The 27,953-nt window shown below is 41.3% G+C and overlaps 3 protein-coding genes and 1 long non-coding RNA gene across 4 annotated transcripts; 3 read left to right on the top strand and 1 right to left on the bottom strand.

Annotated features, from left to right (window-relative positions):
- The first annotated feature begins 3 nt into the window (after window positions 1-3).
- On the top strand, window positions 4-13,855 carry LOC311294701 (major histocompatibility complex class I-related gene protein-like). Its single transcript, XM_084415714.1, has 6 exons — window positions 4-143; window positions 4,732-4,998; window positions 5,090-5,368; window positions 5,776-6,060; window positions 13,407-13,551; window positions 13,644-13,855. The coding sequence occupies exons 1-6, from the start codon at window positions 95-97 to the stop codon at window positions 13,651-13,653; spliced, it is 1,035 nt and encodes a 344-aa protein (XP_084271840.1). The 5' UTR covers window positions 4-94; the 3' UTR covers window positions 13,654-13,855.
- A 1,122-nt stretch (window positions 13,856-14,977) lies between these two features.
- Window positions 14,978-16,177, top strand: LOC311294706. The gene is made up of 3 exons (XR_014628104.1): window positions 14,978-15,824; window positions 15,912-15,983; window positions 16,104-16,177. It is a non-coding gene; the product is annotated as an uncharacterized lncRNA (long non-coding RNA).
- Window positions 16,178-19,348: 3,171 nt separating this feature from the next.
- Window positions 19,349-24,389, bottom strand: LOC311294704 (uncharacterized protein). Its single transcript, XM_084415717.1, has 4 exons — window positions 24,012-24,389; window positions 20,628-23,740; window positions 20,024-20,203; window positions 19,349-19,936 (listed from the first exon to the last, which is right to left on the bottom strand). The coding sequence occupies exons 2-4, from the start codon at window positions 20,637-20,639 to the stop codon at window positions 19,595-19,597; spliced, it is 534 nt and encodes a 177-aa protein (XP_084271843.1). The 5' UTR covers window positions 20,640-23,740; window positions 24,012-24,389; the 3' UTR covers window positions 19,349-19,594.
- A 378-nt stretch (window positions 24,390-24,767) lies between these two features.
- Window positions 24,768-27,538, top strand: LOC311294703 (class I histocompatibility antigen, F10 alpha chain-like). Its single transcript, XM_084415716.1, has 4 exons — window positions 24,768-25,078; window positions 25,371-25,640; window positions 26,004-26,279; window positions 27,073-27,538. Exons 1-4 carry the CDS (start codon window positions 25,003-25,005, stop codon window positions 27,078-27,080), a joined length of 630 nt encoding a protein of 209 aa, XP_084271842.1. The 5' UTR covers window positions 24,768-25,002; the 3' UTR covers window positions 27,081-27,538.
- The last annotated feature ends 415 nt before the right edge of the window (window positions 27,539-27,953 follow it).

Raw genomic sequence — 27,953 nt, 5'->3', positions numbered from 1 at the left:
TGACTCACATGTGGTGAAGACAAGAGTTTTTACAGCACTCATTGACAACTGCACATAAAGAAGTGTGTGTCAAGCACAAGGATTTTCATCCATAATGAAGAAGTTCATCATTTTCTTCCTTTGCGTACCTTTGGTTTACTCAGGTGAGAATCATTTAATAAAGTCATTTAAACGTCATGCAAGGCCTTCAGCTACTCCGTGTGTTGAACTCAGTGTTACTTTAGTTTTATTATAGGTTTATGATTATTTTGAATTGCCTTTTATTTTTATTAGCTTTTTTTAAATACTTTGAATACGTCTAAAATATGTCTCAAAAGCCACGCATCTTTCAAAACACATGATGTACAGCAATGAGCAGAGTCTGCAAACCGTCAATTGAGACAGCATTAAACTACCTCATGTCTCAAAGCACACAACTTTACAATAATGAACGTTAACAACTTATGGAGCTCTAGTGTTGCCATTGAAGCACATATCATAAATAAAGTCTGAGGATGTGAACAGCTCAGGTTGCCATCTTGTATTTACAGTTATGACATGGCGTGAACGCAGCATCAGCTAGTTGTTTTGGTTCAGGAGGAACTGTAAAAGACGGCTGTTGTTTGTTTGCGGCGCTTGGTGACTGACGTCTGTCTACAACTCTGCATAGCCTAACGATATGCGCTGATGACGTGTGATGTCTGCGTCAGCAGGTGCGCGGATGTATGGAAATGCATACGTTGACAGGCAGGAAGGACATTGTATCGTATTCGGAATCGGACCGAATGCAATGATTGAACAAACATTTTTTGGTCCTAAGACTTCCACAAAAGATATATGTAAATGTTTAAAATTGAGACCACTTCTATTATTAGTTTCAACCAGAATAACAAAAAGTGTTAATGAAAAACAAATTAATAATTTTAATGCTTCAACTTAAACTTATTTCCGTTTATTGCCAAGGCGAGTTTTTCAACAAAAATTTACCTTTTTATTTATTATTAATTGTATTTTATTTCAGCTTCATTGAAGTCAACAGAAATGCTTTTAATAGTTAGTTGTTGAACTAACAGAAAATCACGAGTTGTTTTTAATCTGATGTGTAAAATTTTCTCAAACATCTTTTATAATATCCAAGCTAACAGAAGTAGTAAACAGATTTAGGGCCCTATCATACACACAGCGCAATGCAGCGCCAAGCAAGTGTGTTTTGCTGCTTTCAGCCCGACGCAGTTTTCATTTTCACGTCCTGCACCACGTTGTTTAAATAGCAAATGCATCTGTGCCTCATGGGCTGCTGGTCTGAAAACAAGTGTGTTCAGGGGCATTGTTGGCATGTTGCTATTTTGAGGAACTGAAATAGACTGAGCCATTGATCAACTGAAACTTGCTCTAAAGTCAATGGCGCAATATTTATTTATTTTTTGTTATGAAGCTTGTTGCACGTTAGTAATGTGCGCCTGTACGCGTGTCCACAACGCGTGGACACTGCTTATTACACACACAGGAACACACAGCAGTACACAAACATGCCAAATATTAAAAATAAAAAGGATTACAAAGGCCAAGGGAACTTTATCAGGATGCATAGTATCCTGGATCCATGAAGTAACTGGCCTTTAAAAATAAAAATCTGCCTGCCTCTATGGGAATTTAACATAGGGGTGTCCAAACTTATGCACCCTGTATTTTAAGGAAGAACATTTATTTATTTACGATACATTATTCATTCACAAAGAAAATTGGTGTCCTTAAAGGTTGGATTTTTAAGGCATTAAGGCATTAAGTTCAATTTCCAAAAGATGATTTTTTTATTCCCTTTTTTTAGTCAACTTTAGCATGGGTGTCTAAACTTATGCATAGCGCTGTATGGGGAAAATAATGTGTTTTGAACATTCAAGCATGTAAACCTATTCTACTAGAGCCCCCCCCCGAACACCTGTCTATCAGCTAGAATTCTGACCCTAAAAGACCTGTTAGTCTGCCTTTAAAATGTCCACCTCCACTCCATTTATTATCCTAAATTAGATGTACCTGTTTGAGGTCGTTAGCTGCATAAAGACACCTGTCCACCCCATACAATCAGTAAGAATCCAACTACTAACATGGCCAAGACCAAAGAGCTGTCCAAAGACACTAGAGACAAAATTGTACACCTCCACAAGGCTGGAAAGGGCTACGGGGAAATTGCCAAGCAGCTTGGTGAAAAAAGGTCCACTGTTGGAGCAATAATTATAAAATGGAAGAAGCTAAACATGACTGTCAATCTCCCTCGGACTGGGGCTCCATGCAAGATCTCACCTCGTGGGGTCTCAATGATCCTAAGAAAGGTGAGAAATCAGCCCAGAACTACACGGGAGGAGCTGGTCAATGACCTGAAAAGAGCTGGGACCACCGTTTCCAAGGTCACTGTTGGTAATACACTAAGACGTCATGGTTTGAAATCATGCATGGCACGGAAGGTTCCCCTGCTTAAACCAGCACATGTCAAGGCCCGTCTTAAGTTTGCCAGTGACCATTTGGATGATCCAGAGGAGTCATGGGAGAAAGTCATGTGGTCAGATGAGACCAAAATATAACTTTTTGGTCATAATTCCACTAAACGTGTTTGGAGGAAGAAGAATGATGAGTACCATCCCAAGAACACCATCCCTACTGTGAAGCATGGGGGTGGTAGCATCATGCTTTGGGGGTGTTTTTCTGCACATGGGACAGGGCGACTGCACTGTATTAAGGAGAGGATGACCGGGGCCATGTATTGCGAGATTTTGGGGAACAACCTCCTTCCCTCAGTTAGAGCATTGAAGATGGGTCGAGGCTGGGTCTTCCAACATGACAATGACCCGAAGCACACAGCCAGGATAACCAAGGAGTGGCTCTGTAAGAAGCATATCAAGGTTCTGGTGTGGCCTAGCCAGTCTCCAGACCTAAACCCAATAGAGAATCTTTGGAGGGAGCTCAAACTCCGTGTTTCTCAGCGACAGCCCAGAAACCTGACTGATCTAGAGAAGATCTGTGTGGAGGAGTGGGCCAAAATCCCTCCTGCAGTGTGTGCAAACCTGGTGAAAAACTACAGGAAACGTTTGACCTCTGTAACTGCAAACAAAGGCTACTGTACCAAATATTAACATTGATTTTCTCAGGTGTTCAAATACTTATTTGCAGCTGTATCATACAAATAAATAGTTACAAAAATCATAAATTGTGATTTCTGGATTTTTTTTTTAGATTATGTCTCTCACAGTGGACATGCACCTACGATGACAATTTCAGACCACTCCATGATTTCTAAGTGGGAGAACTTGCAAAATAGCAGGGTGTTCAAATACTTATTTTCCTCACTGTATATATATATATTGCTATTTCGGTTGAATTCATTTTTATTTCAGTATTTTTTTATTATAATTTTAAGTTAATAATTTCAGTGCTTCAATTTGAACTTATTTCCATTTATTGCTGAGGCAACATTTCTAATTTGAGTTTTGTCTAAGTTTTTCAACTAATATTTACACTATTTATTATTCATTTTATTTGATTTCATTTTTTTCAGTTAAAATAAATGTTTTAATAGTTTAAGTTGTTGAACTGACAGAAAATCATGAGATGTTTTTAATCTGATCTTTTTTTTCACTGAAATGTGTTAATACGGCCCTATTTTAACGATCTGAAATGCAAGTATCAAACGCGAAACGCAAGTAACTTTGTGGGCGGATCTCGGTGCAAATCTAAAATGTGTTGGTCTGAAGAAGCGTCATTACTCATAGGTGTGGTTTGGGTGTAACGTGAAATAAACCAATCAGAGCGACATCTCACATTCCCTTTAAGAGCAGGCGCGCTTGTTCCATGGCGGTTTGCTATTATAACGGCGGATTTGCCAGGAGCGGTTCACAGCCGAGGAGACCGACGCTCTCGTCAGGGCCGTAAAACACAGAGAAGTGACATTGGGGATGGAGAAACACACCCAAATTAGCTTTGATTAAACAGGCGTATGATAATTTGGGTAAATGTGTAAGCTAGATTTATGCCTATTTTTCAAATCTTCATGGACACCACAATGATTCCCTTCGTGTGTTAATATTTTGCCTTGTAATTATGTATGGTTTGCAAAAATGTGAACTGCTGCATCTGTGTAGATGAGATATGCTACATTATGGCATGTGCCTTAAAATAAGCATGCACCCTTAAAATAGCATCTGAACGCGGCACTGAAAATGCGCCACTGACTTTATTCTCCTGGTCTGTGGCGGAATTGTTTTCTGAAACTGCAAAATAGCACCAGGGAACGTTTGCGCCGGAACACGCCTCCTCTTTGCGCTGAACCGCCTCCAGGAGCGCAAGTTCATTCCCTAATTTACTGACGTGCTTCTGCCGAGGGAAAAGTCCGCTGTGCGCAGGTGCAGAATAGGAATGATACATGCGTCGCTGTACAAAGTCAATTGCGCTGGGTGCAAGATAGGGCCAAAAGTGCAAATGCAAAATGAAATGCAAATTCACATCTGTATAGTAGAGGGCGCCGCTCAAACAAACCTTTCAGCTGCTGCTGTTCTGGATTGCAGAAGAATAGGAAGATAGGGCCCCCTTTCTTATTTGAGTGTTTTTCTAATGATACCTAAAATACAAAAATATCTGTGCAAAACTATTGTTTTGAAATTAAAAGAAAAAAAGCGAATGACTCAAACAGTAATTAGATTTATGACACTGTATGTTGCGTTTGAAAGCTTTATGTCTTTGTGTTGTTTGTTTGTTTGTCAGAGTATCACATGCTCTACACGACATACACTGAATTAAATGGAAAGACGATTGCAGGAATCCCAGAGTTTTCTGCTGTAACGACACTGGATGGACAACAGATCGATTACTATGACAGTAACATAAAGAAGATGATTCCCAAAAAGGACTGGATGAAGGAGTTTGCATCTACAGAACTGTGGAAGAAATACACTGAGATCAGAAAACATGTACAGCAGATCTACAAAATCAACATTCATGTTATAATGGAGACATTCAATCAGTCACACGGTGAGAGAAAAAACTTTATACTACATTTTTAAATGTGAAAGATTATCTTGTACATTAAAAAGAGCAGATGTTATGGTATCCCCTTCTTTAGGTCTTCATACGTATCAGAGGATGTTTGGCTGTAAATGGAATGACGAGACTGGAGCCTCAAATGGGTTTGATCAGTACGGTTATGATGGAGAGGACTTCATCTCACTGGACCTGAAGGAGAACAGATACATCACACCTGTACCACAGGGAGTACTCACAATGCAGAAGTGGAATAATGACAGAGAACAGCTTATATCTCTGAAACAATACTATGATCATGAGTGTGTTTACTGGCTAAGGAAGTTCTTGATGTTAAGGAAAGAGGCTGACAGGATAACAGGTACCTTATTGTTTAGAAATTTACTTTGTTCTCCAAGTAGATAATTTATATGTTTATATATTGAGAGAGAGATATAGGAGTAGGGATGCACTGATAGGATTTATCTGCATCATCAAATCATTTTCATTGAACATGGATTGAATCCATTTTTTACGAAGAAACATGAGATGGAAAGAGAGAAATATGTCAATGCTCTTGCGCGCTCTTACAAAACTTTTGCACCTTTTTCATGCTATTGCCGATTAGCCGATATTCTGATGGCTTTATATCTCTCAATATCAGCGGCTGATACATCGATGCATCTCTAATAATGAGTCATTGTTTGTCTCTTTGTTTTAATGAATATTTAACTGATATGATCTTAAGTATTAAACTTTTTTTCTCACATTTTTCTCAATCTTTTTCAGCTCCTGAAGTGTCTCTGTTACAGAAGTATCCCTCTTCTCCAGTAGAGTGTCATGCCACAGGTTTCTACCCATCAGGAGTGACTATTACCTGGTTCAGAAATGGACAGGAGCACCATGAGGATGTGGATCTTGGAGAGCTTCTGCCAAATGAGGACGAGACCTTCCAGAAGACATCTAGCCTTCGTGTTTCTCCAGATGAATGGAAGAACAACCAGTTCAGTTGTGAAGTGGAGCACCAGGGAAAAACCATCCAGAAGATTGACGATGAGATCAAGAATAAGTACAGTAAGTTGTTAATAATGCTGCATAGTATTTTTATGGTTATGCCTCTTTAATTCATAGTTCCCTTTTGATACTCTACTCGTACTGCGTCGCTATACACTGTTATGTGGAAAACTCCTTTCTGAAGCCTTTTTAATCACCCAGTGAAACTGCACGGCCATTGGTTCGTGCAGAGTAGTATAACGAACCAATGGCGAGGCAGTGGAGCTGCACGAGCCTATGGCAGAGAAGCGTGCTATATTGTGCCATCAGCCCATTTCATGTCATGTTTCTCCTCCGCCATAGAGGATACATTAAATTGGACATTAGGCCTTGAATTTTAGAGGTATTACCCTAAGGAAAGCCAAATTTTGAACAAATGGGCCTATAATTCTATTATTTCATGTGCATATTTGCTCTCTTTTTCTTCATAGTAAGCTGGCAGGGACGCAAAAAGAACATAGGTTATAGTATGTAAAACTAGGAATTGTAATGCGTAATTGTAGATTGTAAGCATGCAAAAAATTACTGTGCGCATGTGAATAGTTTCTCGAGGGCACGAAAGTTTCTTGTCTGCATGCAAGAGTTTGTATATACACTACTGTGCAAAAGTCTTTTTGCAGTATTTTAGTATTTTCACCCCCCAAAAAATAGTTTTAAGCCAGTTATTTATATTTTTTGCTGTAGTGTGTCTGCTTACATTTCCAAACATTAATTTTGCCATTAACTGTAATAATCCAGTGAGATTTTTGCATGCACAAGGAGTGACAAGAGCTGGTATGATCTGATCTCACCATCATTGATTCTGTCTGTGATTACATGAAGAAACAGAAAAAAAATTGAGACAGACTAAATCCAGAAGAACTGCAGCAATGTCTCCAAGATGCTTAACTCAAAATTAAGTATGTGTTCTGAGTTTGTCACACCACAGAAACATGTGTTATTAGCCACCCAGCCAAATTTGAATGATAAAAAAAGCCGGCAAGTACATAAAATAAGCTATCAAAATCTTGAAAAAATGAGCAGTAGTCTCTGCACTCAAACGCTGGGGGCGTGTCCGCTGGCTGCGCTGAAACCACGCCCACTCGCGGGAAAGCTGCCGTCGCCGACTTGCCACACTCAACTGTCACCGCTACAGCCGGAATGGATGCTCCTAGGTTTTACAAAGCCATGTTCGAGCCTGGACTAACGTTACCTACTATAATTCTAACATAAGCACACAAGGCAACTTACACTCATTGGTGGGCTCGCACTGCCGACGATGGCACCAGTTGTCGGCGCAACGGGAGGATGATTTGGTTGAGGAATGAGGAAAAATGAGAAAGTTTATAAAACTATCCCGTGTAAAATGATCACTACAGAGGCGGGTTTTGGCGGTGATCCTCAGCTGTCCATCAAGGTGGCTCTTCACAAAATTAATCCACCTCTTCTTGATGTGATCATTTTTCGTAAATTTAAATAAGGACACCGATCTGTTTTGTACATGATCGCATCCAGGTAGTACTCATTTCCGTGACGAAGGCATAGCTAGCTAGCAAACTGTAGGCTGTAGTAACTAATAGTACTGACAGTAACTCGCGATCGGCAAACTGATGTGAATGAATGTGCTATATTGTTAGGGGAGGGGCAGCGTCAGGGGCTCCAGTGCGTCATCAAGTAGGGGCGTGTCCAGGAGCTCAGGGGCTTCAGTGCGTCATCGAGCCCCCGTTTTAGCCCCGCCCAAAAAATCCAGCAATGGTGAAAAACTGTTTAACGGTCTAACTCGACAATTCAGTATTTCACAGTTCACAGTCTTTGTAATATGTTTTAGTAATACATTTCTAACATTTATAATGTGTTTAGAATTGTTTTTTAGAATTGCCTTTACAGGGACTTTAAAGAAACCTTCCTGCAAAGCTACAGTACTGTGAGACGTTTTAGGCACTTGTGTAAAAATGGTGTAAAGTGAGGATGCTTTCCAAAATAATGACATAAATAGATTTGATTTATCAAGTAGCTTCTATTAAAGGAGAACTCCGGTCAATTTTAACATTGAGCTCATTTTTTTGTAAATTTGGAGTGCTGTCAGTACAGAGAACAACGACAAAAATCGGTGTTGCCGACACCGTGTTATCCTCTTATTAAAATGTACACCCTGTTGACTTCAATGGGGCAAGTTTTAAACCGGTTTAGTTACCTATGATCACGCACGTGAACTTGACATTTGATTACTGTGGACTTCGACCGAAAACAGGATGTAAATACAGGTATGAGCGCTGGCTGAATTAACATCACTTTTATTCATATCTTTCACATCTACTGCAGTCAGATTCACCGTGTTCACTCTGAAGGAATCACTCACATGGCTGGGCACTTGTAATGACACATCAAGGATGTTAAGAGGCTAAAAGCAGGTTTAAAATATGCCCCATTGAAGTCAACAGGGTGTAAATTTTTTAAAGAGGATAACACGGTGTAGGCAACACTGATTTTTGTCGTTGTTCTCTGTATTGACAGCACTCCAAATTTACAAAAAAATGAGCTCAATGTTAAAATTGACCGGAGTTCTCCTTTAACTGAATCAAATCAATATTTGGTGTGACCACCCTTTGCGTTTCAAACAGCTGTTGTCCAGGTACACTTGCAGATAGCTTATAAAGTAGCTTTGTAGGAAGGTTTCTTCAAGCGTCTTGGAAACGTTGCCACAGTTCTTCTGGATTTAGTAGTTTTTTCTGTTTCTTCATGCAATCCCAGATGGACTCGATGATGGTGAGATCAGATCTCCATGTGGAGCACCGGCTGTTGTCGGACTCCTAATGCATATTAAAATCTCACTGTGATAATTACAATGGCAAAATAAAAGTTTGGAAGTGTAAACTGATATTTCCTACTGACACTACAGCAAAGGATATAAATAACTGTCTTAATACCATTTTTTGGGGGTGAAAATAAAATTTTTGCTTTGGAGGTCTCCAACAACAAACGCGTTCATTTTCTCATAATATACATTGTACATCACCATATGGTGGCGTGATAAGGCGTTTTTCAATGATTCTCAAACAAATCGTCCGATGAATTCAGTTTCTTTAAATCCCTCCTTTCCGCTTCCTGCTCTGCTCTGATTGGCCAGACAGCCCAGTCTGTTGTGATTGGTTGACCGCTTACAGCGCCTGTCAAAAGCTAAACATCCATTACCATAACTGAACTTCAGCTCCGGAGGCTTCCTCAGTCCTCAGCGATTACACACTGTAAAGAAGCGTAAACCTCATTTAGACCTCATGGAGATTTTAGAAGCATTCGTCTAAAGGTTATACTACTGTTGTATCGCTGTGGTAATTTTAACCAGACTCTTCACATCCTCATCCTTTGAAAGGGTTTACAAAGAGAATTTGCTTTTGCAGAGCAGAAAACAGCGTCTTCTCAACATACACAACACGAACCTGCTACAGTGTTTGAGGGCAGGTCAAGTTGTTTGCGGGCGGACAACATAAAACATAGGTGGGCATTAGGCAAATGTGTTACCCAGTGACGTAGCCGTCACGGAAGAAAGATTCAAATTCCTGACGACTTGTTTAGGCAGTTCAGAGTCGATTCTTTCTTTTGAGAACCAACAACTTTATTTATCGCGTGCTCTTTTGTCTTCAGAACTTTGCAGAAAGCTGCATTACACATTGCATGAAAGGGAATATTCGAAAAATCTAAATAGGGGCACTTTAAATATGATCTGAAAATCTACAGAGAGGTTTGGAAATTTGAGTCTGGAAAAGAATGGAATTTTAAGATGGAAAATGTGTAGGAACCCTGTCTAATGGCGCTTTTCCATTACCATTACCAGTACCAGCTCAACTCGACTCGGCTTGCTTTTCGCTCCGTTTTCCATTGCAGATAGTACCTCCACAATAGAACCTGGTCGTCATAGCAACGCCGCAGGAAACTGCCGTGACTTAATCTTTTACGCGAGACGCGCAAGACACACCCGCCACCCACACACACAGGACAATGGAGGAAATCGAGTGTATGCAGTTTTTGGATGTTTTTGTTTTTGCTGTTTTTTTATTCAGTATACTCCGTCTGGCGCGTGCAATGATGATGCAGTGAATAGTGACGATTCTCTCTGACCAATCAGCAGTCTGCCGTGTTTTCACGTCACATTTTAGTATCGCCTCAGCTCGCTTAGAACCTTCCCGGAGGTGGTACAAAAAAAAGTACCTGGAAGCAGGTACAGGTACAACTTTTACACAGTGGAAAACCAAACCGAGCCGAGTCGAGCCGAGGCGAGCTGGTACTGTTTAGTGGAAAAGCGCCATAAGTGAGCTCACGTCAGTCTATATCCCGCGTGTCTCACTTTTTTTGCAGCAGAGGGAAATCCTCAGTGCTGCACATTTTGCGAGAGTGAGCTCTACGCTCTATGACCAGGACTGACAGCGCTCAGCTAAATGCGATGCTAGTAGCTCATTAATACTGTATATGATGTTCTCCTCCATGACTGTCAGGTGAGGCTCATATAACTAACAAAGGCTCCCAAAACAGCTTCTTTTATGCCTCCTAGCACCCGGTTCAGTTCCCGGTTCTGGAGACAGTGTGTTTGTTGCAGCCTCTGGGCCTGTTCAGTTTCACGCTCCCATGCTGTTATAGCGAACACAAACATACTCAAAAGAGGGAGCTCTTTTCCTCTTCCACTTAACACGAGCCCCAGGCCCCTGCACAGCGGCCTGGCGCTCGACCTGATAGAACCCCTTGCCACACAGGCCAAGGCCTGGGAGGCCATCCCCAGAGTGTCAGAATGGGTTTTAGGGATAATAAAAAGAGGTTACTCTCTACAATTCGCTCTCAGACCACCACTCTTCAGCGGCGGGGTTCCCACATCAGTAAGGAGCAGCGAAGCTCTCGTCCTTCGCATCGAGGTGATGAATTTACTGACGAAAGGAGCCGTAGAAACGGTCCCACAAGCACAGAGCCAGTCAGGCTTTTACAGCCGTTACTTCCTTGTCCCCAAGAAAGATGGTGGTCTCAAACCCATCTTTGACCTCATATGCCTGAATCGCGCCTTCATGAAATTCTTGCACTTTCACGAAGTGCATGGATATTTCCTGGGGAGCCCCTCTCCCCTCTGTGACAGATGGGAATCCACATTCTGAACTATCTCGACAACTGGCTTGTTTTGGCCCAGTCAGAGACGGAGCTAAACTCTCACAGATCCATGCTCCTCAGCCACTTGAAGTGCCTGGGACTCAGAGCTCACTGTCCCCCAGTCAACAGATTTCATTCCTGGGAACAGTCTTCGACTCAACCCACATGTGGGCCACGGTCACGTCAGAGCGCGCTCTGACCATTCAGCAGCCCGCGGCCTCCTTCAAAATTGTAGTCCCACCGTCAGGTCTTTCCAGAGGATGCTGGGCCTCATGGCCTCTACATCTCCAGTACTTCAGCTAGGCCCGCTGCGCATGTGGCCCCTACAGTACTGGTTGAAACCTTGAGTACCAGCCTATGCCTAGCATCACGGACGCCTATGCATCAAGGTGAACCAGGCCTGTGTCTCAGCCCTGGTCCCTTGGAGGAATCCTCATTGGTTCCAGTCTGGCGTGGCGCTGGGAGTGGTCACCAGAAGGAAGGTGGTCTCGACAGACGCTTCCAACACAGGTTGGAGCCTTTGGCTCCTGGTCAAATGAGGAAAGTCGGCTACACATCAACTGCCTGGAGAAGCTAGCAGTCTGTCAAGCCTTTCAGACCTGAAAGGACACCACGTCTTGGTCCGATCGGACAGCATGACAGTGGTGTCTTACATAAATCGCCAGGGCAGGCTCACCTCGAAACTTCTGTTCAAATTGGTGAAACACCTCCTGGTATGGGCACACCACAACCTGCGCTCTCTGAGAGCAGCGCACGTGCCGGGCAAGCTGAACCAAGGTACAGACATGCTATCTCAAAGCAACGTCCCCTCTTCGCCTCAGAAGACAACTCTCACTGCCCAACTTATTTTTCATAGAGCAGGGATGCGCTGGCCCATGACTGGCCCAGCCTTCTCCTATACGCTTTTCCCCCGACCGCTCTGATCCCCCAGATCAGAATTTTTTCTGAGACTGTAACTGGAACTGTAAATTTGTTTATGTACATTTCTGAAATGCATAACTGATAACATCACTCTGAATCGTAAAGTAGATGCATGCATGTTCGTTAAAGCTGCTTTGAAACGATATGTAATGTGAAAAGCGCTACAAATAATAAATAAATAAATAATTAAATTTGAATTGAATTGAATTGAAAGAGTCTTGGCTAGCCTACTACGCTTATAGCTCCCCCCGCTTAGCTCTGCCTAATAATGAATCGCGCTGAAAGCAGACAGGCACGCAGCTATGCTGCTCGCGTTTACACTTGCGTGCATGGCAATGACGTAACATGCACGCAAACGCACCAGGGTTCGATAGAGTTAAGTTGAGTGTGAAACCAGACCAATGCTGCGGGGGGCACCAGGAACAATCGCGCTTGGGCTCGGACCGCAGCAAACGAGCCCAGTGTGAAAGCACCGTCACCTGCCTCCGCCATTTTTCATATCAAAGCAGTGAAGGCGGGGCGAGGGGGAAGAAAGAGGATAGCAGATTAACCAGCAGGGCGTGCACAGCGCACAGACTGGTGTGTGGAGGTGAATTACAGTGAGCCGTTTGAGACGGGAGACCAAAAATAAATAGGTGGGCAATAGTAAAACGACACGTTGACTAAAAATATTGCCGTCTACTAATTTTCATGGTCAATTACGTCGACTAAACGCAGCAGCACTAGACCACTGACGCTAAAGACCATAGTTCTGCTAGCACTGTCAAGCGTGTAGGTGACATACATCCACTCTCTGTGAGCGCCTCATGCTTGAAAATTGGATCAAACGACTGCAAAGTCATCCTTAAACCAAAGCAGGGCTATGTACCTAAGGTGCTCTCTACTTCAGGCCGCAGGCTAGCACAGGTCATCTCCCTCTCGGCACTTCCCCCGTCCGCGGATGAACAAGAGCTGCATTTACTCTGCCCTGTCAGGGCTTTGAGAATATACATGGAGCGTTCCGCCTCTTTTAGACACATGGAACAGCTTTTTGTATCCTTCGGAGGCCGCACCAAGGGGCATCCGGTCAGAAGCAGAGGATATCTAGATGGATAGTGGATGGATAGCATTCATATGCCTTTTAATTTGGACGCATCACCTCAGCATTTGCCTGTGGCCATTTTGGTTTTGTCTTCACATGTAGACTGTCATTTTCCTCACAGAATTGTTGAAATTGAGCAGACATGAACTGAGGGCCACAGTCTGATCTGATGGTAAAGGTCAGACCGTGACGACTGAAAACTTTTGGTATTAAAGTTTATTGACTGATCTGATCTCAGTTTGATGTTTTTATTCCTCAGACTCTGTCCACTGGCGTGGTCCTACTGAAGCTGTGATCCGATTCGTCCTCTCTGCTCTGGTGGGCGTGGCTATTGTCATTCTTGTGGTTTTTGAGATCAGATCCAGAAGAACTGTAAAAAGATCAAGCACATATTCACACATCAGGTACATGATTGATTTAATTTCTCACAAACCGATTTTTCAAATATATTTGTGAGTTTTAATAATTGTTGCCTTTATATGTTTTTCTTTTTCAGAAAGTATTGAAATCTAAAGCAGAACGCTGAACTTCAAGTGTGTTTGTTTGAGCTTGTGCTCTCTCTTTCAGTGTCAGATTTTTATTTAAAAAGGTTTTAATTTAAATTTTTTTGTTTATATTTCTCTACACGACACATATATCAATTAACCACGACTGCTGTATATTTACTCTGTGTTTGCTTGCCTTTAGCAATAAAGCTTTCTCACTCTAAGGTTCAAGAGTCTCTCCATGTTTTCTTACATTTATTATGTCAAGCGCCCCCTGGAGGAATAGTAATTTTATGTAAGCAATTAGGGTGCTGTATTGTGAATAAGTCCCTCACGAATGAAGGGTGTGGTTAGACACGACTATAGCCTTTGACTATATTCACAATACAGCACGCCTCAAGTACCTTATTTCTTTTATAAAACGGTTACCAGAAAACGGTAGTAAACGGCCTCATCTGATGGAGCTCAAATGAAAACATCAAGTATAATTTTTGAGTTTTCATTTGATCCAATAGCGTTTCCACGACTTTCCAAAAGGGGAAATATAGAGAGATTGATTACAGCAGTCAGAAGAGAGAAAGATGTCAAATTAATCGTCACTCCCTTAGAAACAACCTCGCAGCAGTGTTTACTAGTTTTTCTTTTGCAATGTAATGCCAAGGTAATATAACATAACATATATTGTTATAAATGTACATTCATACTAAATATTAAATATATAATTTTAAAATTATATATTAAATATGAAAACTTTGTTAGATGTGCGATGTTAATAACTGTGGAAGCTGACTGTTTTGACTGTTTCTCCTCTCAACAGTCTCTCACGTGACACCTCTTAACAATGATCTTAATCTTTCACATCACCTGTTGTTTACTGGAAAATCCCTGGCTAAGCAAAAACTGCTCTGTGGCTGCACACTTCTCTTGTTGATCTTTATAGTCACAGTCACATAGGCCTTAAAAACACATATGGCTTGTATAGTATTCAAACTACTTCTACAATTGTTTTCTATAGAATAGAGAAAATATTTTAACACTACCTCTCTATATAATGCGAGCATTCGACTGAAGAGTGCAGCATGATAGCAAGGCAAGTTACGCAGTACTCGTTCCTGTTAACCGACTGAACGTACTATAGATACGGCTCACTCGTACTGCGTCGCTAGAAACCAGTCCAATCACTCTGCTTATAATTGCGGAATGGCAATCGTTCAAAGGCCTTGGCCCAGGACGCTTGAATAAAGGCAAGGTAGGTAGGGCGAGGTAATCACCGACATTAGAGGTGAACTTGGCAACTATTTTAACTTAATAAAACCGTCTAGAAATCATGGTTAAACAACCTGTTCTGGTGAAATTGATGACTTTCCCCGCTCCCCCCAGTGTCCCCAGGTGGAAAACCAACCTTGCAACATGGGGACTAACGTCCCGGTAAGATAAAAATTGGAAGTCTCGTGAGAAGCGAGAACGAGCGCAAACACGAACTGCTTTACGGCAATTCGACATAAACACACACGCCTCCCTCAATACTAGCTATGATAACAAGCGACGATGGACCATTGGTCGTGTGTTCACTGAGTGGCGAGAGCTGGTAAAGTGAAGCATGCAAAACAGATGCTGACCTGGCGTTTCTGCTAATGCAATTGTAAGTATGTCTTTGTTTTCTGTTTATTCCTTATTCTTGTTAGTGTTTATAAATGTGTTCAATCCATGACCGTCTGTGGTAGCTGGCTGGCTAGCGAGCCAACGTGCTTGTTTTGAGTACGTAGATTGGTAGCTGTTGTATTGGGTTGCTGCTAACAGTTATCTATGTGGCAAACTTGCCAGACAACTATTGTCATATTTACATTTTACCTTGGGCCTTATAGTGCTACATAATAACCTAGGGTAATAACCCTGATCCTGGATGTGTCTCTGCATTCGTGTTTTAGCCTAGGTCAAAAATACGTGTCTCCTAACTAGACTAACTCGAAGCGAAGCATCAGATTTCGTAATGGATTAGCACTAGTCCTCAATGTCTGTTCAGTTTTACATTGTGTAGAAAATATACACATTGTGTAAAGGTGATGCCTGACCTCTCGATTTTGTTGTAGCTACAAGCGCTGGCAAGCGACAACGTCCACGCCACGCAAGGGCCAGTCCAGACCACCACAACCAGTAGTGTCGAGTATCGGCAAGGAGTCGGATTGTGACCTGTACGTTTTTTCTCCCAAAGCACTACTATTTCAGACATTGTCGATCTTGCAGAAACTTATTGATGGTTTGTTTATCTTTTCAATCAGAGAAATGAATGCCCATGAGCTTGGTGTTCAACCACTGGTTAGAGAGGGAGAAATTGAGGTTTTGGAATCCAGGTGAGCTTGCTCATACTGTGTTGTACTGTATTTGTATTTGATTTGGGTTGATATGTATCTTTTCTGTTTACTATCCACCTGTTTATTTAGTTGGTCATGTGTTTATTGTTATGCTTGCAGCATGCACTCCCTGGATATTAGTAAACACGAAAACCAAGATTCACCAGATGAAGAGGCGGTGAATGATTTGAGGAATACGTAGTAAGTAATGTACATTGTGTTTCATTTAGATCCACTGATTTATACAACCATTCTAAGGTGTTTATACATGTTTAATTCACAGCATTGTCATGGATGATTTTTGGGCTCACCCAAGTAATTTGGGCTTGGAAGATGGGGACAGCTCCGATGAGGATTTTGTCCCATTTCTTCATTTGAGATAAAATGTCCTTGTTGGTAGTAAACTAGATGGTGGCCTGCTCGTACCAGTGATTAAACTGATTATGTAATAGTTAATAGGAATTTGATGTGGTGATCAATGCATACATATTTTGTCTCTTCACAAAGAACTGTTGGTGCCAAAACAGACAAGCTTCCTGAAATCAGTGTGGACGAAGCTGTGTTTGATTTTGTAGTATCTGATAGTCCTGTAGAGGCATCAGAATCAGAATCTGTTCTGGACCAGCAGAGAGTAACTACAGAGGAAGACCTGGTTGGTAAATGCGCCAACATTACCTACAATGATAATCTCCTTCAACCCGCTCGGCACCTGAAACTACCCATCAAGAAGTGCAAACACATGGACAGACTGTCTGGTGTTCCATGTCCTGGTGTTCCACCATTTCAGGTGACCCTGAAACCTTGGGGGACTGGAGCAGTTTTGGAATGGGTAAGATGGTGGTGGACAATGTGAATGTACATGTAATTTAGATCCCAACTTCACATCAAAAGGCATTGGGGAGGATGACTTTCAGGGTCTGCTGATTGTAGCCATTAAATGTGTGAAGGTTTGCATAGACACAGCACATTTGGTCGCACATTTTTTTCCCCATTACATTAGCTATACCCCTTCGGACACAGCCAGTGGAAGTGGAACTCACAGCCAACGTTAAAGTTTGACATGCAGGGTGGTGACTTCATGCTGTCCACAAATATACTCCTGTCTGGCAACAACTACAGAAAAGTAGCTTTGCTTTTCAAGTTCATGGCCATGGGGATGGTTACAGAATCAACATACTACCGTATCCAAGATGCATACTGCATAGAGCATGTCCAAGAATTCTGGGACAACATCAATGCCAAAGTCATGGAGCGTATGCGCCAAAAGGACCATATTGTAGTCCTAGGTGAGGCATACTTTTGTGTCTTCATCAACATCAATTACTTAGATATCTATGCTTAGCCAAGACAATCTGAAACCTTCTAGATTCTAACACCTTTTATTCAATTGGCTGTAGGAGATGGCCAAATGGACTCTCCTGGTAAGTTCTGAGTGCATACGTTTATTTTGTGTGATAAACATAGTTCATATGCTGACAACTGTGCTTATGCTTCAGGACACTGTGCTCAGTATTGCACATATACAACAATTGAGCATGACTCTAGAGATATCGTCCACATCGTTTCTGTTGACAAAAGGGAGAGTAGTCGCAACTCGGTGATCATGGAGAAGGAGTGCTTCATTCCCCACCATGGATGCTCTGCTCCCAAATGTCACAATAAAAGAAGTGGTTACTGATCACAGATCACCGCATTACTGAGTAAGCAGAACTTATGTGTTGTATTATTTGAAGTCTTGACTTTCATATCGTAGTTGTGTCAATTTTTTTTGTTATTCACAGATCCTGAACGTGGACGATATAAAGCATGGGGTTTACAGCATTCACTTGACATTTGGCATGCTGCTAAAAGTCTTAGCAAAAGGCTCCGAAAGGTATGTTTCCATCCACAATATCATACTGCCAGGATACTCTCAACAATTCCATATGGACCAACGTTTTACCTGTAACATCATGGCAAAAGCAGAGTTTGTTTATAGCTGCATATTGACACTGCTATTGATGTGCATGGATGCTCAGGATGGAGCAGTGAAAGGGCAAATTCAGGTCTGGACCCGGGACATTGTCAACCACTTTTGGTACTGCAGCAAACAGGCCTCCACAGAGGAGCAATTCAAGGTATGTTTGAGAGTAGAGTTTTTTAGTGTAAAAAAAAAAAAAGTTTGTGGCAGATTGGTTTTTAGTTGTATGTATTGTACTTTTTCTTGCAGTTGATGTGGGTTGGTGTGATGCATCATGTCCGCAACGAACATTTCTGGCCAACCGGTTGCTGTCAGCATGAGCCGTTGGAGGAAGGCAGCCAAAACAAGCCTTGGATGGAGCAAGGTGACCATATAAGAAATAGACCTGTAAAAATGAATTCCCTACATGACTGCACTCATTTCACTCATAATATGATGCGTTTACAGGTTCAGCAGCCCACCGGGCCCTGGCTGCAATTGTATTCGATAAGAGATGGCTGAACTAGGTGAAAAAGTTCCTAAACTTCAGGTAATCATCTGCTCTCACTTTAACATTTCCAATGTTTTTAATTGTGCACTCAAGCAATAGTCATTTATTTCCTTATCAAATGAGATATTTGACATACTGAGCTGAGGTCCTTATTTCATTTGGACATAAGGAAAGGGTCACAGTAGATTTGTAAACGTGTGGTGAGAGCTGAGATAATCTAACTTCAATTATTCTGCCCCAAACACACTTCACAGGACGACGTCGGATTTGGAGAGTTTCCAAAATCATATTCTGCTCTACGCATCTAAGCGCATGTCGTACACCCCATTTGTCTACAAGACCAGGACACTGCTGGCTGCGATTGATTATAATCTGCACAATCAACGCATGCCAGCTCGAAACAAGGATGGCCACAAAATGTAGGTACTTACTATAATAATAAAGTTTTTTTTTTGTTTTTTTTTTAAAATACACCTTGCCATGTTATATATATTTTTGTTCAAACTTTTGTGACTTTTGTGACTCAGCATATTACAAACTGCCCTTCAGGTACAAAAGAAAATTGATTGATCGTACAATAAAAAAATCCAAAAACGGGGCTGTGTATACAGTCAAGGAGAAAAAGGAATACAAGTACATCCCTGACCTCCAGAAGGCCATTCTTGGTAGGAGGCTGAAGAGTGGGACCGGCCTTCCTCGCAAGACCACTCTAAGGGCAGACGATCCAAGGCGACTTGGTTTGCTTTCCTCTGCACAGCCACCACTACCCACATCAGAGCTCATCCAAAAACATGTGTCACAAGGGGACACTGCACCCACAAACCCACAAGAGGACTGACACTATTCCCTCTTACAATTTTCAAAGTGTAGTTTCAATTATGGCCTTTTTATTTTTTTATTAGTATATTTTTTATTCTACAAATAAACACATTCAACGAAAAAACTGTCTCTATTCAAATGTACAATAAAATATTGTAAGTTTGAAATAACTATTTACAATAAAAGATTCAGCAAATTCAAACATGACCCTAAATCCCATGTACTGACCCCTTGGTCTCTAATTTTCCAGATGCAACAGCTTGGGATGACCACCCTGTTCTCAATTCCAAGGCAGCCATGCTGCCCCAGCACAAACTGGCGGTAGGCTGAATGTCTATACTGTCACTGCTCCTCCCCTGGCTCCTGGTGATCATTTATGGCAAAAATGTCATTCCAAGCTCCACGGGCCAGGCGCAACACCCCCTCGTCTAATATATAGTACGCCATGTATGCTATGTTACTGATGCAGTGCTCTGGTGTTTGGCAACAGCAGACCTTCTCGATGTCTGTTGCCATATCCCGACAATGGCCACACACGCACCAGTGAAGTCCTTCTGGGTCAGGGTCCGGTTGTTGTGTTACCTCCATTAGGGACAAGATGTCAAACATCAACCCAGGTAGTCTAGTGAGTACTTTCTCAAGGAGTACGTCCTTCTGGCCAGGCTCCAGAGAATGAATTTTCTCCTACAACACATTATTTGTTTTATTAGATACATATATCTTCAGACAAAAACTAACAGTAAGATTAATGTTGTCTGATCACAAACAAACCTTTGTCTCATCTGTCCGTTTCTCCTGCAGTTCCCTCAGCCTGCTCTGGACATCAGGTTCGAGGTCCTTGGGTCTTGTGCCCCTCATTGGTGCCCTCAGCCTTAGAGGTTTAGCTTTAGCACTTCTGGTTCCTATCGCCTGAGGGGTGAATTCTGACGAGGCCGAATTCGAAGTTGAATCCTGTAATATTATCATTAAATGAATCATTGTGTAGTCTACCGTCAGGAGCTAATTTATTAGGCTAACGTTTGATGTTGTAGTAAAGGAAAATGAATGGGCGTAAATTGTTTATACTTAGGTCGAATAACTCCTTTATGATCTACAATTGTTCAATAATAACAGGTAAAACACAGTCATTGTAAACTATAATTTATCTCGTCCACATTATAAAAGAATGCAATGTGAGTTTTGTCTGCACGATGATAAGCTAAACTTGGCAATCACAGTCCCATTGGGGGTAGGTTAGGCTATAACTAAGATAATTTATAAGCGGTAATATTTGCTAGCTTCATCCACCCACCCCCTGTTACGGTTTATGGTTGATAACAGAATACAAAATGTACATGTGAATGTTCTATGATCATGTGTGTGATGTATTACCCACCTCGGTAGACATAGCTCCACACGATAAAGTTGGCCGGCTCAAGATCGGTCATGAAGTCGATTCCCAGGTGGGACCATGGGCGATGAGGAATTGGCAGTGGAACCAGTTTGCCTGCTGGCAGTCGATGGGGAGTGTTGGTGATGGAGAACTTTGATCACAGGTGTTAGGCAGGCTAGGCGACAGGATCTGCCCCACTGAAGAATCTCACCAGTATTCCAGTTGATCAGCGGTTCGTGTTGGAGCATCCACGGGCGTCCCAGGATGATGTCCACGGTGGATCCTTCCAACACCAAGAACGAGATGTCCTCGGAATGTAGGCAGCCGATGCGGAGCATCATGGTGGGGAGAAGTGACAGATACGACCACAACCCAGCGGCTTACCCTGGATGGTGTGAATCTCTAGGTTCTGCGGACAGCGTTTTCTCTTGACATTGAGCCTTTGTAGGAGGTTGTGGGAGATGAAGTTACTCGCTGAGCCGGAATCGATGAGAGCTTGTGCTGGAACAGTTGAAAGGGACGTTACAAGGGTTACTGTGGTATGGGTCAGAGATGCAATTTTCGGAGAAAGTTGGATGGTACTCACCGCTGGGCATGGAGGTCGAAAGGGACAGTTGGAAATGATATGTCCTTCTCCCCCACAGTACAAACATAGATAATTTAACCACCTCCTTTGACGCCCCGCCGGTGTAAGATGGTAAGTATCTACCTGCATGGGTTCTGGTGTTGGAAGGGCGGCAGATGGTACCTGAGGCGGAGGATGCAAAGCGGGTTGGAATGATGAGCAAGCAGTAAGTCGTTGGGCAACTCGGATAGATTTCTGGATGAAGTTCTCTAATCCCATATTATCATCGTGAACAACCATTAGTTGACGAATCTCAGGATCTAAACCTTGACGATAGGCTGTGAGAAGAGCCGTTTCATTCCATCCACTTGCCACTGCGAGTGTACGGAAGTGCAAGGTGTAGGAACCCACCGATTGTTTACCTTGTCGAAGGTGAAAGAGTTGATCATGGACGGATAGAGTGGATGACCGAAGACTTTTTTTTAAATGTCTTAGAAATGCAGACATTGACTTAGTAACGGGAATTTCAGCTTGCCATAGCACTTGAGTCCACTGAAGAGCACGACCGGAGGTATGCACAAACGGTATGCACGCTCGATCGGTGGTGTAAAGATGAGGTTGCATCTCGAAGTTTAAAAAAAAAAATTATTTAACCTTTATTTGACCAGATGATCTCATTGAGATTTAAAACCTCTTTTTCAAGAGAGACCTGGCCAAAATGGCAGCATATTAACAGTGCATAGTTACAAATATGATCACCAAGCATACGCACAACAACAAGAAACATTTAAACAAGATCCTCAAGATACAACAAACAACATAAGACTACTTAAAAGTAAGAACGATTTAAAAGGTTTAAAACGATTTAGTTATTTTAAAAACAGTGACAACAATTTATGGCATCTATTTCCAAAACTTTCATGCATTGTTTAAATTCACCAAAAGAAATCAGAGTTCGCAATTGCAAATCAGTCTGTAGTGTGTTCCAGGTGGCCGGGGCTGCATAACTAAAAGCCTTCTTACCAAGCTCTGTACGAACCGTAGGTACAGATAACAAGTACAGGTTACCAGAGCGTAAATTATAAGAACTGATATTACGTGACATATAGGAGCAAAGATAAGATGGAAGCATATCCAGCATAGACTTATAAATAAAAATAAGCCAATGTATATGCCAGTTTGTCATTTTGTACAAGGTACAATGATGTACTGATGCCTTACATCCAGTCACAAATCTTAATGCATTATGGTAGACAGTATCCAACAAAGACAAACATCGACCAGGCGCATTTCTATAGAGCAAATCACCGTAATCGAGTGCAGTGAGAAAGGTGGCAGCAACCAATCTCCTCCTGGTTTTCCAAGAAAAACAGGCTTTGTTTCTAAAATAAAATCCTATTTTTAAGTGTAGGATGCACTGAAGAATAAACCCGCTGCAATCCTCCGCCTCGCCGCAGTATGTTGCTGGTCGGGCCATGGTACTGGCAGAGGCAGCAGGTGAAGAAGTGGTGGGTGGTGGAGGAAGTGACTGACGAACTGCGTTCACCAATTCAGCGAATGGATCCGTGACAGCAGTGCTCGTGCTCTGCATGTTGTTGGTCTGGTCTTCTATTTCACGTTACGCCCCAAACCACACCTATGAGTAATGAAGCTACTTCAGACCAACCCATTTTAGATTTGCGTCGGGCGCAAGAGTCATTTATCCCGCCGGTATAATAGCAACAACGCCTGAGATCCGCCCGCAAAGTTACTTGCGTTTCGCATTTGATACTTGCGTTTCAGATCGTTAAAATAGGGCCTATGAAGGATCGCCATCAAGTGGAAAGCAGATCAAGCTTGACGAGCCACAGAGTAGGCTCTGGCTGCTAAGGCAGATGTGGCCCTGCAAGGTTTAGCGTGGTGAACAAGGCAGAGAGACAATGGCCTCCTCCAGGAATTCCTGTAGCTTTTTTTCTCTGCGGCGTCAACAGTGGTGAGGGCAGGCAAAGCAAAAGAGTTGACACAGGCCAAGTAGGCGGGAGCGCCATGACTTTTCGGGAAAGAATGGAGCAGTTCTGCAGGAACCGCTCGTCAAGGCGGCTGCGGGCAGGCACTTACGGGGCCACTACAAGCCAAGCTCTTCATCAGCCTTGGTCAGGAAACTGATAAGTTTGGCGTCCAGACCAGGCCTGACATCAACTGGCTCCTTAGGCGGCAAGGGGCAGAGTCCTCCATGGAGTTCAACCACTCCTTCACATCATAAGTTGCCAATGACATGGTGAATGTCATTAGTGAATTCCTCCTCGGAAACCTGGGAAATAGACCAAACCGCTCACACCAGATGTGGGTGCTGGTCTTCGCAGGAGAAGGAATCCCCTTGTGAAGAGTGGGAAGAGTGATGTACCCGGGTGTGGCGAGCAGGACGAGACGCTCGCACAACGAGAGCAATTTGTCTCGATGAGCGCGGCTTCAGCGTGGGCACAGTCCAGGCAGGTAATGCACTCACGGTGCTCATCTGAGGAGTGCGTGAGAGCCCTGCATGTGCCACCTTCATGGCCTGGCGAGCCGAAGGCTGCATGAGACAAATACATATAATTGGAAAATACTGAAACCATTTCTGAAACAAAAATACTGAGAAAAAATTTCAGTGCAGCTTCAACAAATCAAAATCCTGCTTTTCAGTTCAAGAACAAGTTCTATTATCCTGGATATTATACAAGATGTTTGAGAAAATATTACATATCAGATTTGAAAACTCTTAGTTTCTGTCTGTTCAACACACGGAAGTAGGCCTTGTTGAAAGAGAATTCGTAGTTAAAATGACATCACAAAATTAATCTTACCTCAGTAAACCAAAGGCTTGTAGATGAAGAAAAGGATTATTAACCTCATTGCAGATGAAAAAAAAAAACATTGCAAATGAAAATTCTTTGTGTAGTGTAGTGGATTTTCCCCTAAAACCCGACTATCTAGCGTCTACAAATCGACACTTAAACAAAATAAATCTGTTGCCTCCACAATCGACACAGAGCGTCTACAATCGACACTTAATAACCTTTATACTCCAGCTCTTGCGTCTTCAGTCGACAACTGGCCGAGTCTCTTACCCTAACTTACTTGCTTCCCTAAACCGACCTGCTGCGCAGCAGAAATGAACAGACAGACTTTCAGCAAATGTCCTCTAAATGCTTTAATAACGGCCGGGAGAGTCTTCGAGCAGTTCTCAGAGAAACTCTCCCAAGAAGAATCAAGGCTGGAGGATCTCAGACAAATTCCATTGAGACATCCCACCGTAAAACACATATACAACAGTTTTTATAGCATAGAGGTATGGCATAAATGTCAGGCTGCATTACATAATTTCCCCACTATTTGATTGGTTCTTCATATGCAAACCCCTCTGTTACTAGGTAAAGCAAACTCTGATCTTGTGGTGACTTCATCTGTTAATCACAAGATTCTAACAGACCGTCTAGTTTCATTTCCCCAAACTGTGTTATTTTTACACACATACGCACATAGTCAAAGACACAAGTTTTCCATTGGTTTCGTACAGTACATCCTGTTCCCATGTTAGATGTTAAATAAGGTTAGATGTTAGAAACATGGTTAGTTTAATATACAGTTTAAAATTTCCGCGACAGTAGTCATCGAAGAGTGTTATAAAAACTCTTTAGTCTTTGCCACATCTGAATCAACAGGAAATGACGGGTACAGAACTGACGTCACCAACTCTAGAGAAACGGTCTCAATGCGGAAGGGTGGAACTTTTCACTCACAGGTTGTCGTAACTCGCTCAGTAAAGTTTCTCTTCGACGACTACACTTAACAATTATGTCTCAAATACATGGATTTTCGTCAGCAATGAAGTTCATAATTTTCTTCATCTATATACCTTTGGTTTACTCAGGTGAGATTAATTTCGTACAGTCGTTTAAACAATGAATTATCTGTCAGCAAGGCGTTCAGCTACTTCCGTGTGTTGAACTGACACACAATCATGAGATGTTTGTAATAGAATTGATTAAAATATCAAAGAATAAAGAAAGTAAGTAAGTAATTTCAGTGGGATTGGTGTCTCAGATTAATGTAATATTCATTTGGATAATGGTATTTTATAGTTATTTGATTTGACATTATGAGATTCTTAACCATGTTTGAGAGCTTTATGTCTTGTGTTGTTTTGGTCAATGTTTGTTCAGAGTATCACAAGCTCTACACCACATACACTGGACTAAATGAACAGACGGCTCCAGGAATCCAAGAGTTTATTGCTGAAACGAGACTGGATGGAGATCAGATCGATTACTATGACAGTAACATAAAGAAGATGATTCCCAAACAGGACTGGATGGAGGAGTTTACATTGACAGAAATGTGGAAAGAAGACACTAAGATCAGAGAAGATGTGCAGCAGATCTACAGAAACAACATTCATGTTATAATGGAGCGATTCAACCATTCAGATGGAGAGTTAAAATGCTTCATACTACATTTTTAAATGTTAAACGATTACCTTGTGCAGAGGGCTGGGAGGGATGTGGATGGGCGAATCTGGGACGTGTTTGATGTTAAAAAGTGTCATTAAGCGCAATAAGTTTTGTTTCATTCATATTTTATTTATATTATATTTGACCTAGTTTTTGTAATTTGCTTCTTTTTTTTTTATTTTTATTAACAGAAATGAGATCAAATAACACAAAATAAATATATCGTGTTCTTTATTGTTATTGTAAAAATAGCGTGAAATAAGAATTTGGTCATATTGCCCATCCCTACTTGTGTATTAAACAAAAAGTTGTACCTTCTCCCTTTTTTTTTCCCCTCTTCAGGAGTTCATATGTATCAGAGGATGTATGGATGTGATTATAATGATGAGAATGAAGTATCAGTTGGGTTTGATCGGTACACTTATGATGGACAGGAATTCATCACGCTGGATGTGAGGGAGTTCAGATACACTGCACATGTGCCACAGGCAACACCCACAGTGGAGAAGTGGAATAAAGACAGAGAACGGTTTACAGTGCTGAAACAATACTACGATCATGAGTGTGTTTACTGGCTGAAACATCTCTTGGCGTTAAAGAAACCGGGTTTCGAGAGAACAGGTACCTTGTTATTGAGAACTTCACTTTGTTCGAAAAGTAGATTTTTTGTTATTATGAGTCATTATCCTATCCTACCACATTTGGCTAATAGGATTTTAAGGTTACACTGGGCAAATTTATCAAATGGATTTTAATCATTAAAATAGTTATCAAATAGATATCTGAAGTCAATATCTAACATTAACAATTTGAAAGGGATAGTTCAGCCAAAAATGAAGAAATTAATTCTTGCAGTCAGTCTTCAGACGCAAAATCAAACCGTTACTATTAGGACCAGCCATCCAGTGTTATTTAGTATTATTTATTTATATACTATTATAGTTCTGTATTAATATTTTGTATTCGATTTTTTTTTTTTCATATTCATTTTCTGTTTATTATATATATTTTTTTGTAATTTTGTTATGTAGTTGTGTCATTGTTGTTAGTTTTTTTTTATAGTACTATTTAGGTTTGATTAAATTTTTGTTCGGTTTTAGTTTTGTATTTATTTTATATTACAGTACTTTGACTTAAACCCATTTGGGGTATTTTCCATGGAAATTTTTTTTTCGTTTTGTTTTTGTTTTTCATCTAATATATTTAATTTGATTTGAGCTGTTTTTCAATTAACTTTTTTGTTGTTGTTAAGGATAATAACCTAACTAACCTACAGTAACCTAACTGGACCTAACTAATAACTTATTTTTAGTATTGATTATTATTTATTTCATCAGTTAGTTGTTTCAGCCTTTTATTGCTGTTTATATTATAGTATTCTCAAGTGTTTTTTGTTTGTTTGTTTATCTTTTAGAACTGTGAAAGAGTCTGCTAAGAGAGGGCCTCTCCGCATGCCTTACCAACATGGCATTTCCTAGGCAATGGATGTTTCTGGAACAAAACAACAGAACAGAAAGTCACCCATCCTCCATGAGATGTCGGAAGCAGAGATGCTTGAGCTTGTGCGGAAGATCAGTATCAACGACTGTTAGAAGCTATGCCGTTAGAATAGCTTTTTAGAGCTATGCTGTAATAAGTGTGTGGAAACAATTTTAAAAGGCAGAACCTGAGTTCAGTTGAATTTAAGACTATATAAGACGCAAACAAAGGAAGATTTATTGCTCTTCCTTGCCTTAGAAAATCTAGTGTGCCAGCTTTTACTAGAAGCAAGAAGCATGCTATCTTTAGCTATTTTTTACATCTGTTAGTTAGTACTCATTTATGTTCTGTAACAAGTATTCTTTTCATTTTAATAAAGTTTGTTATAACTTTTACTATAATCATCTGACTGGACCTTGGATCATTTGAGTACACTTTCTTCTGCCTGGATCAGGAAATCCTTTTTGAAGGAGACGCACGAGGGGTGAGCATTTCTTTCTTGATAAAATAATTATTACCATGCATTTTGATTTGATCATATAGCCTAGCCAAAGAGGCAGCATGTAACAGGGTGTTGTTATATTGCAAAGAAGGTTTAAGAAGTACCACAAAAGGCAGACTTAAAATACAATTAATACATCTATTATTTTATAATGGAATATTCATTTGAATAGACTGATCGTCTAACTTCTTGAGGGCGCGACTAGAGGATAGGCTCTCTAGTTACCACGTGATTATCTCTATAAACTTTAACTATAGCATAATTAAAGGGATAGTTCACTTTGAAATTAATTTTTGATATGTTTTAGCTTACCT

The sequence above is a fragment of the Rutilus rutilus genome (genome assembly GCF_951802725.1).
Source record: "Rutilus rutilus genome assembly, chromosome: 8".
NCBI lineage: Eukaryota > Metazoa > Chordata > Actinopteri > Cypriniformes > Leuciscidae > Rutilus > Rutilus rutilus.
This window is presented reverse-complemented; position numbering and strand designations above follow the sequence as displayed.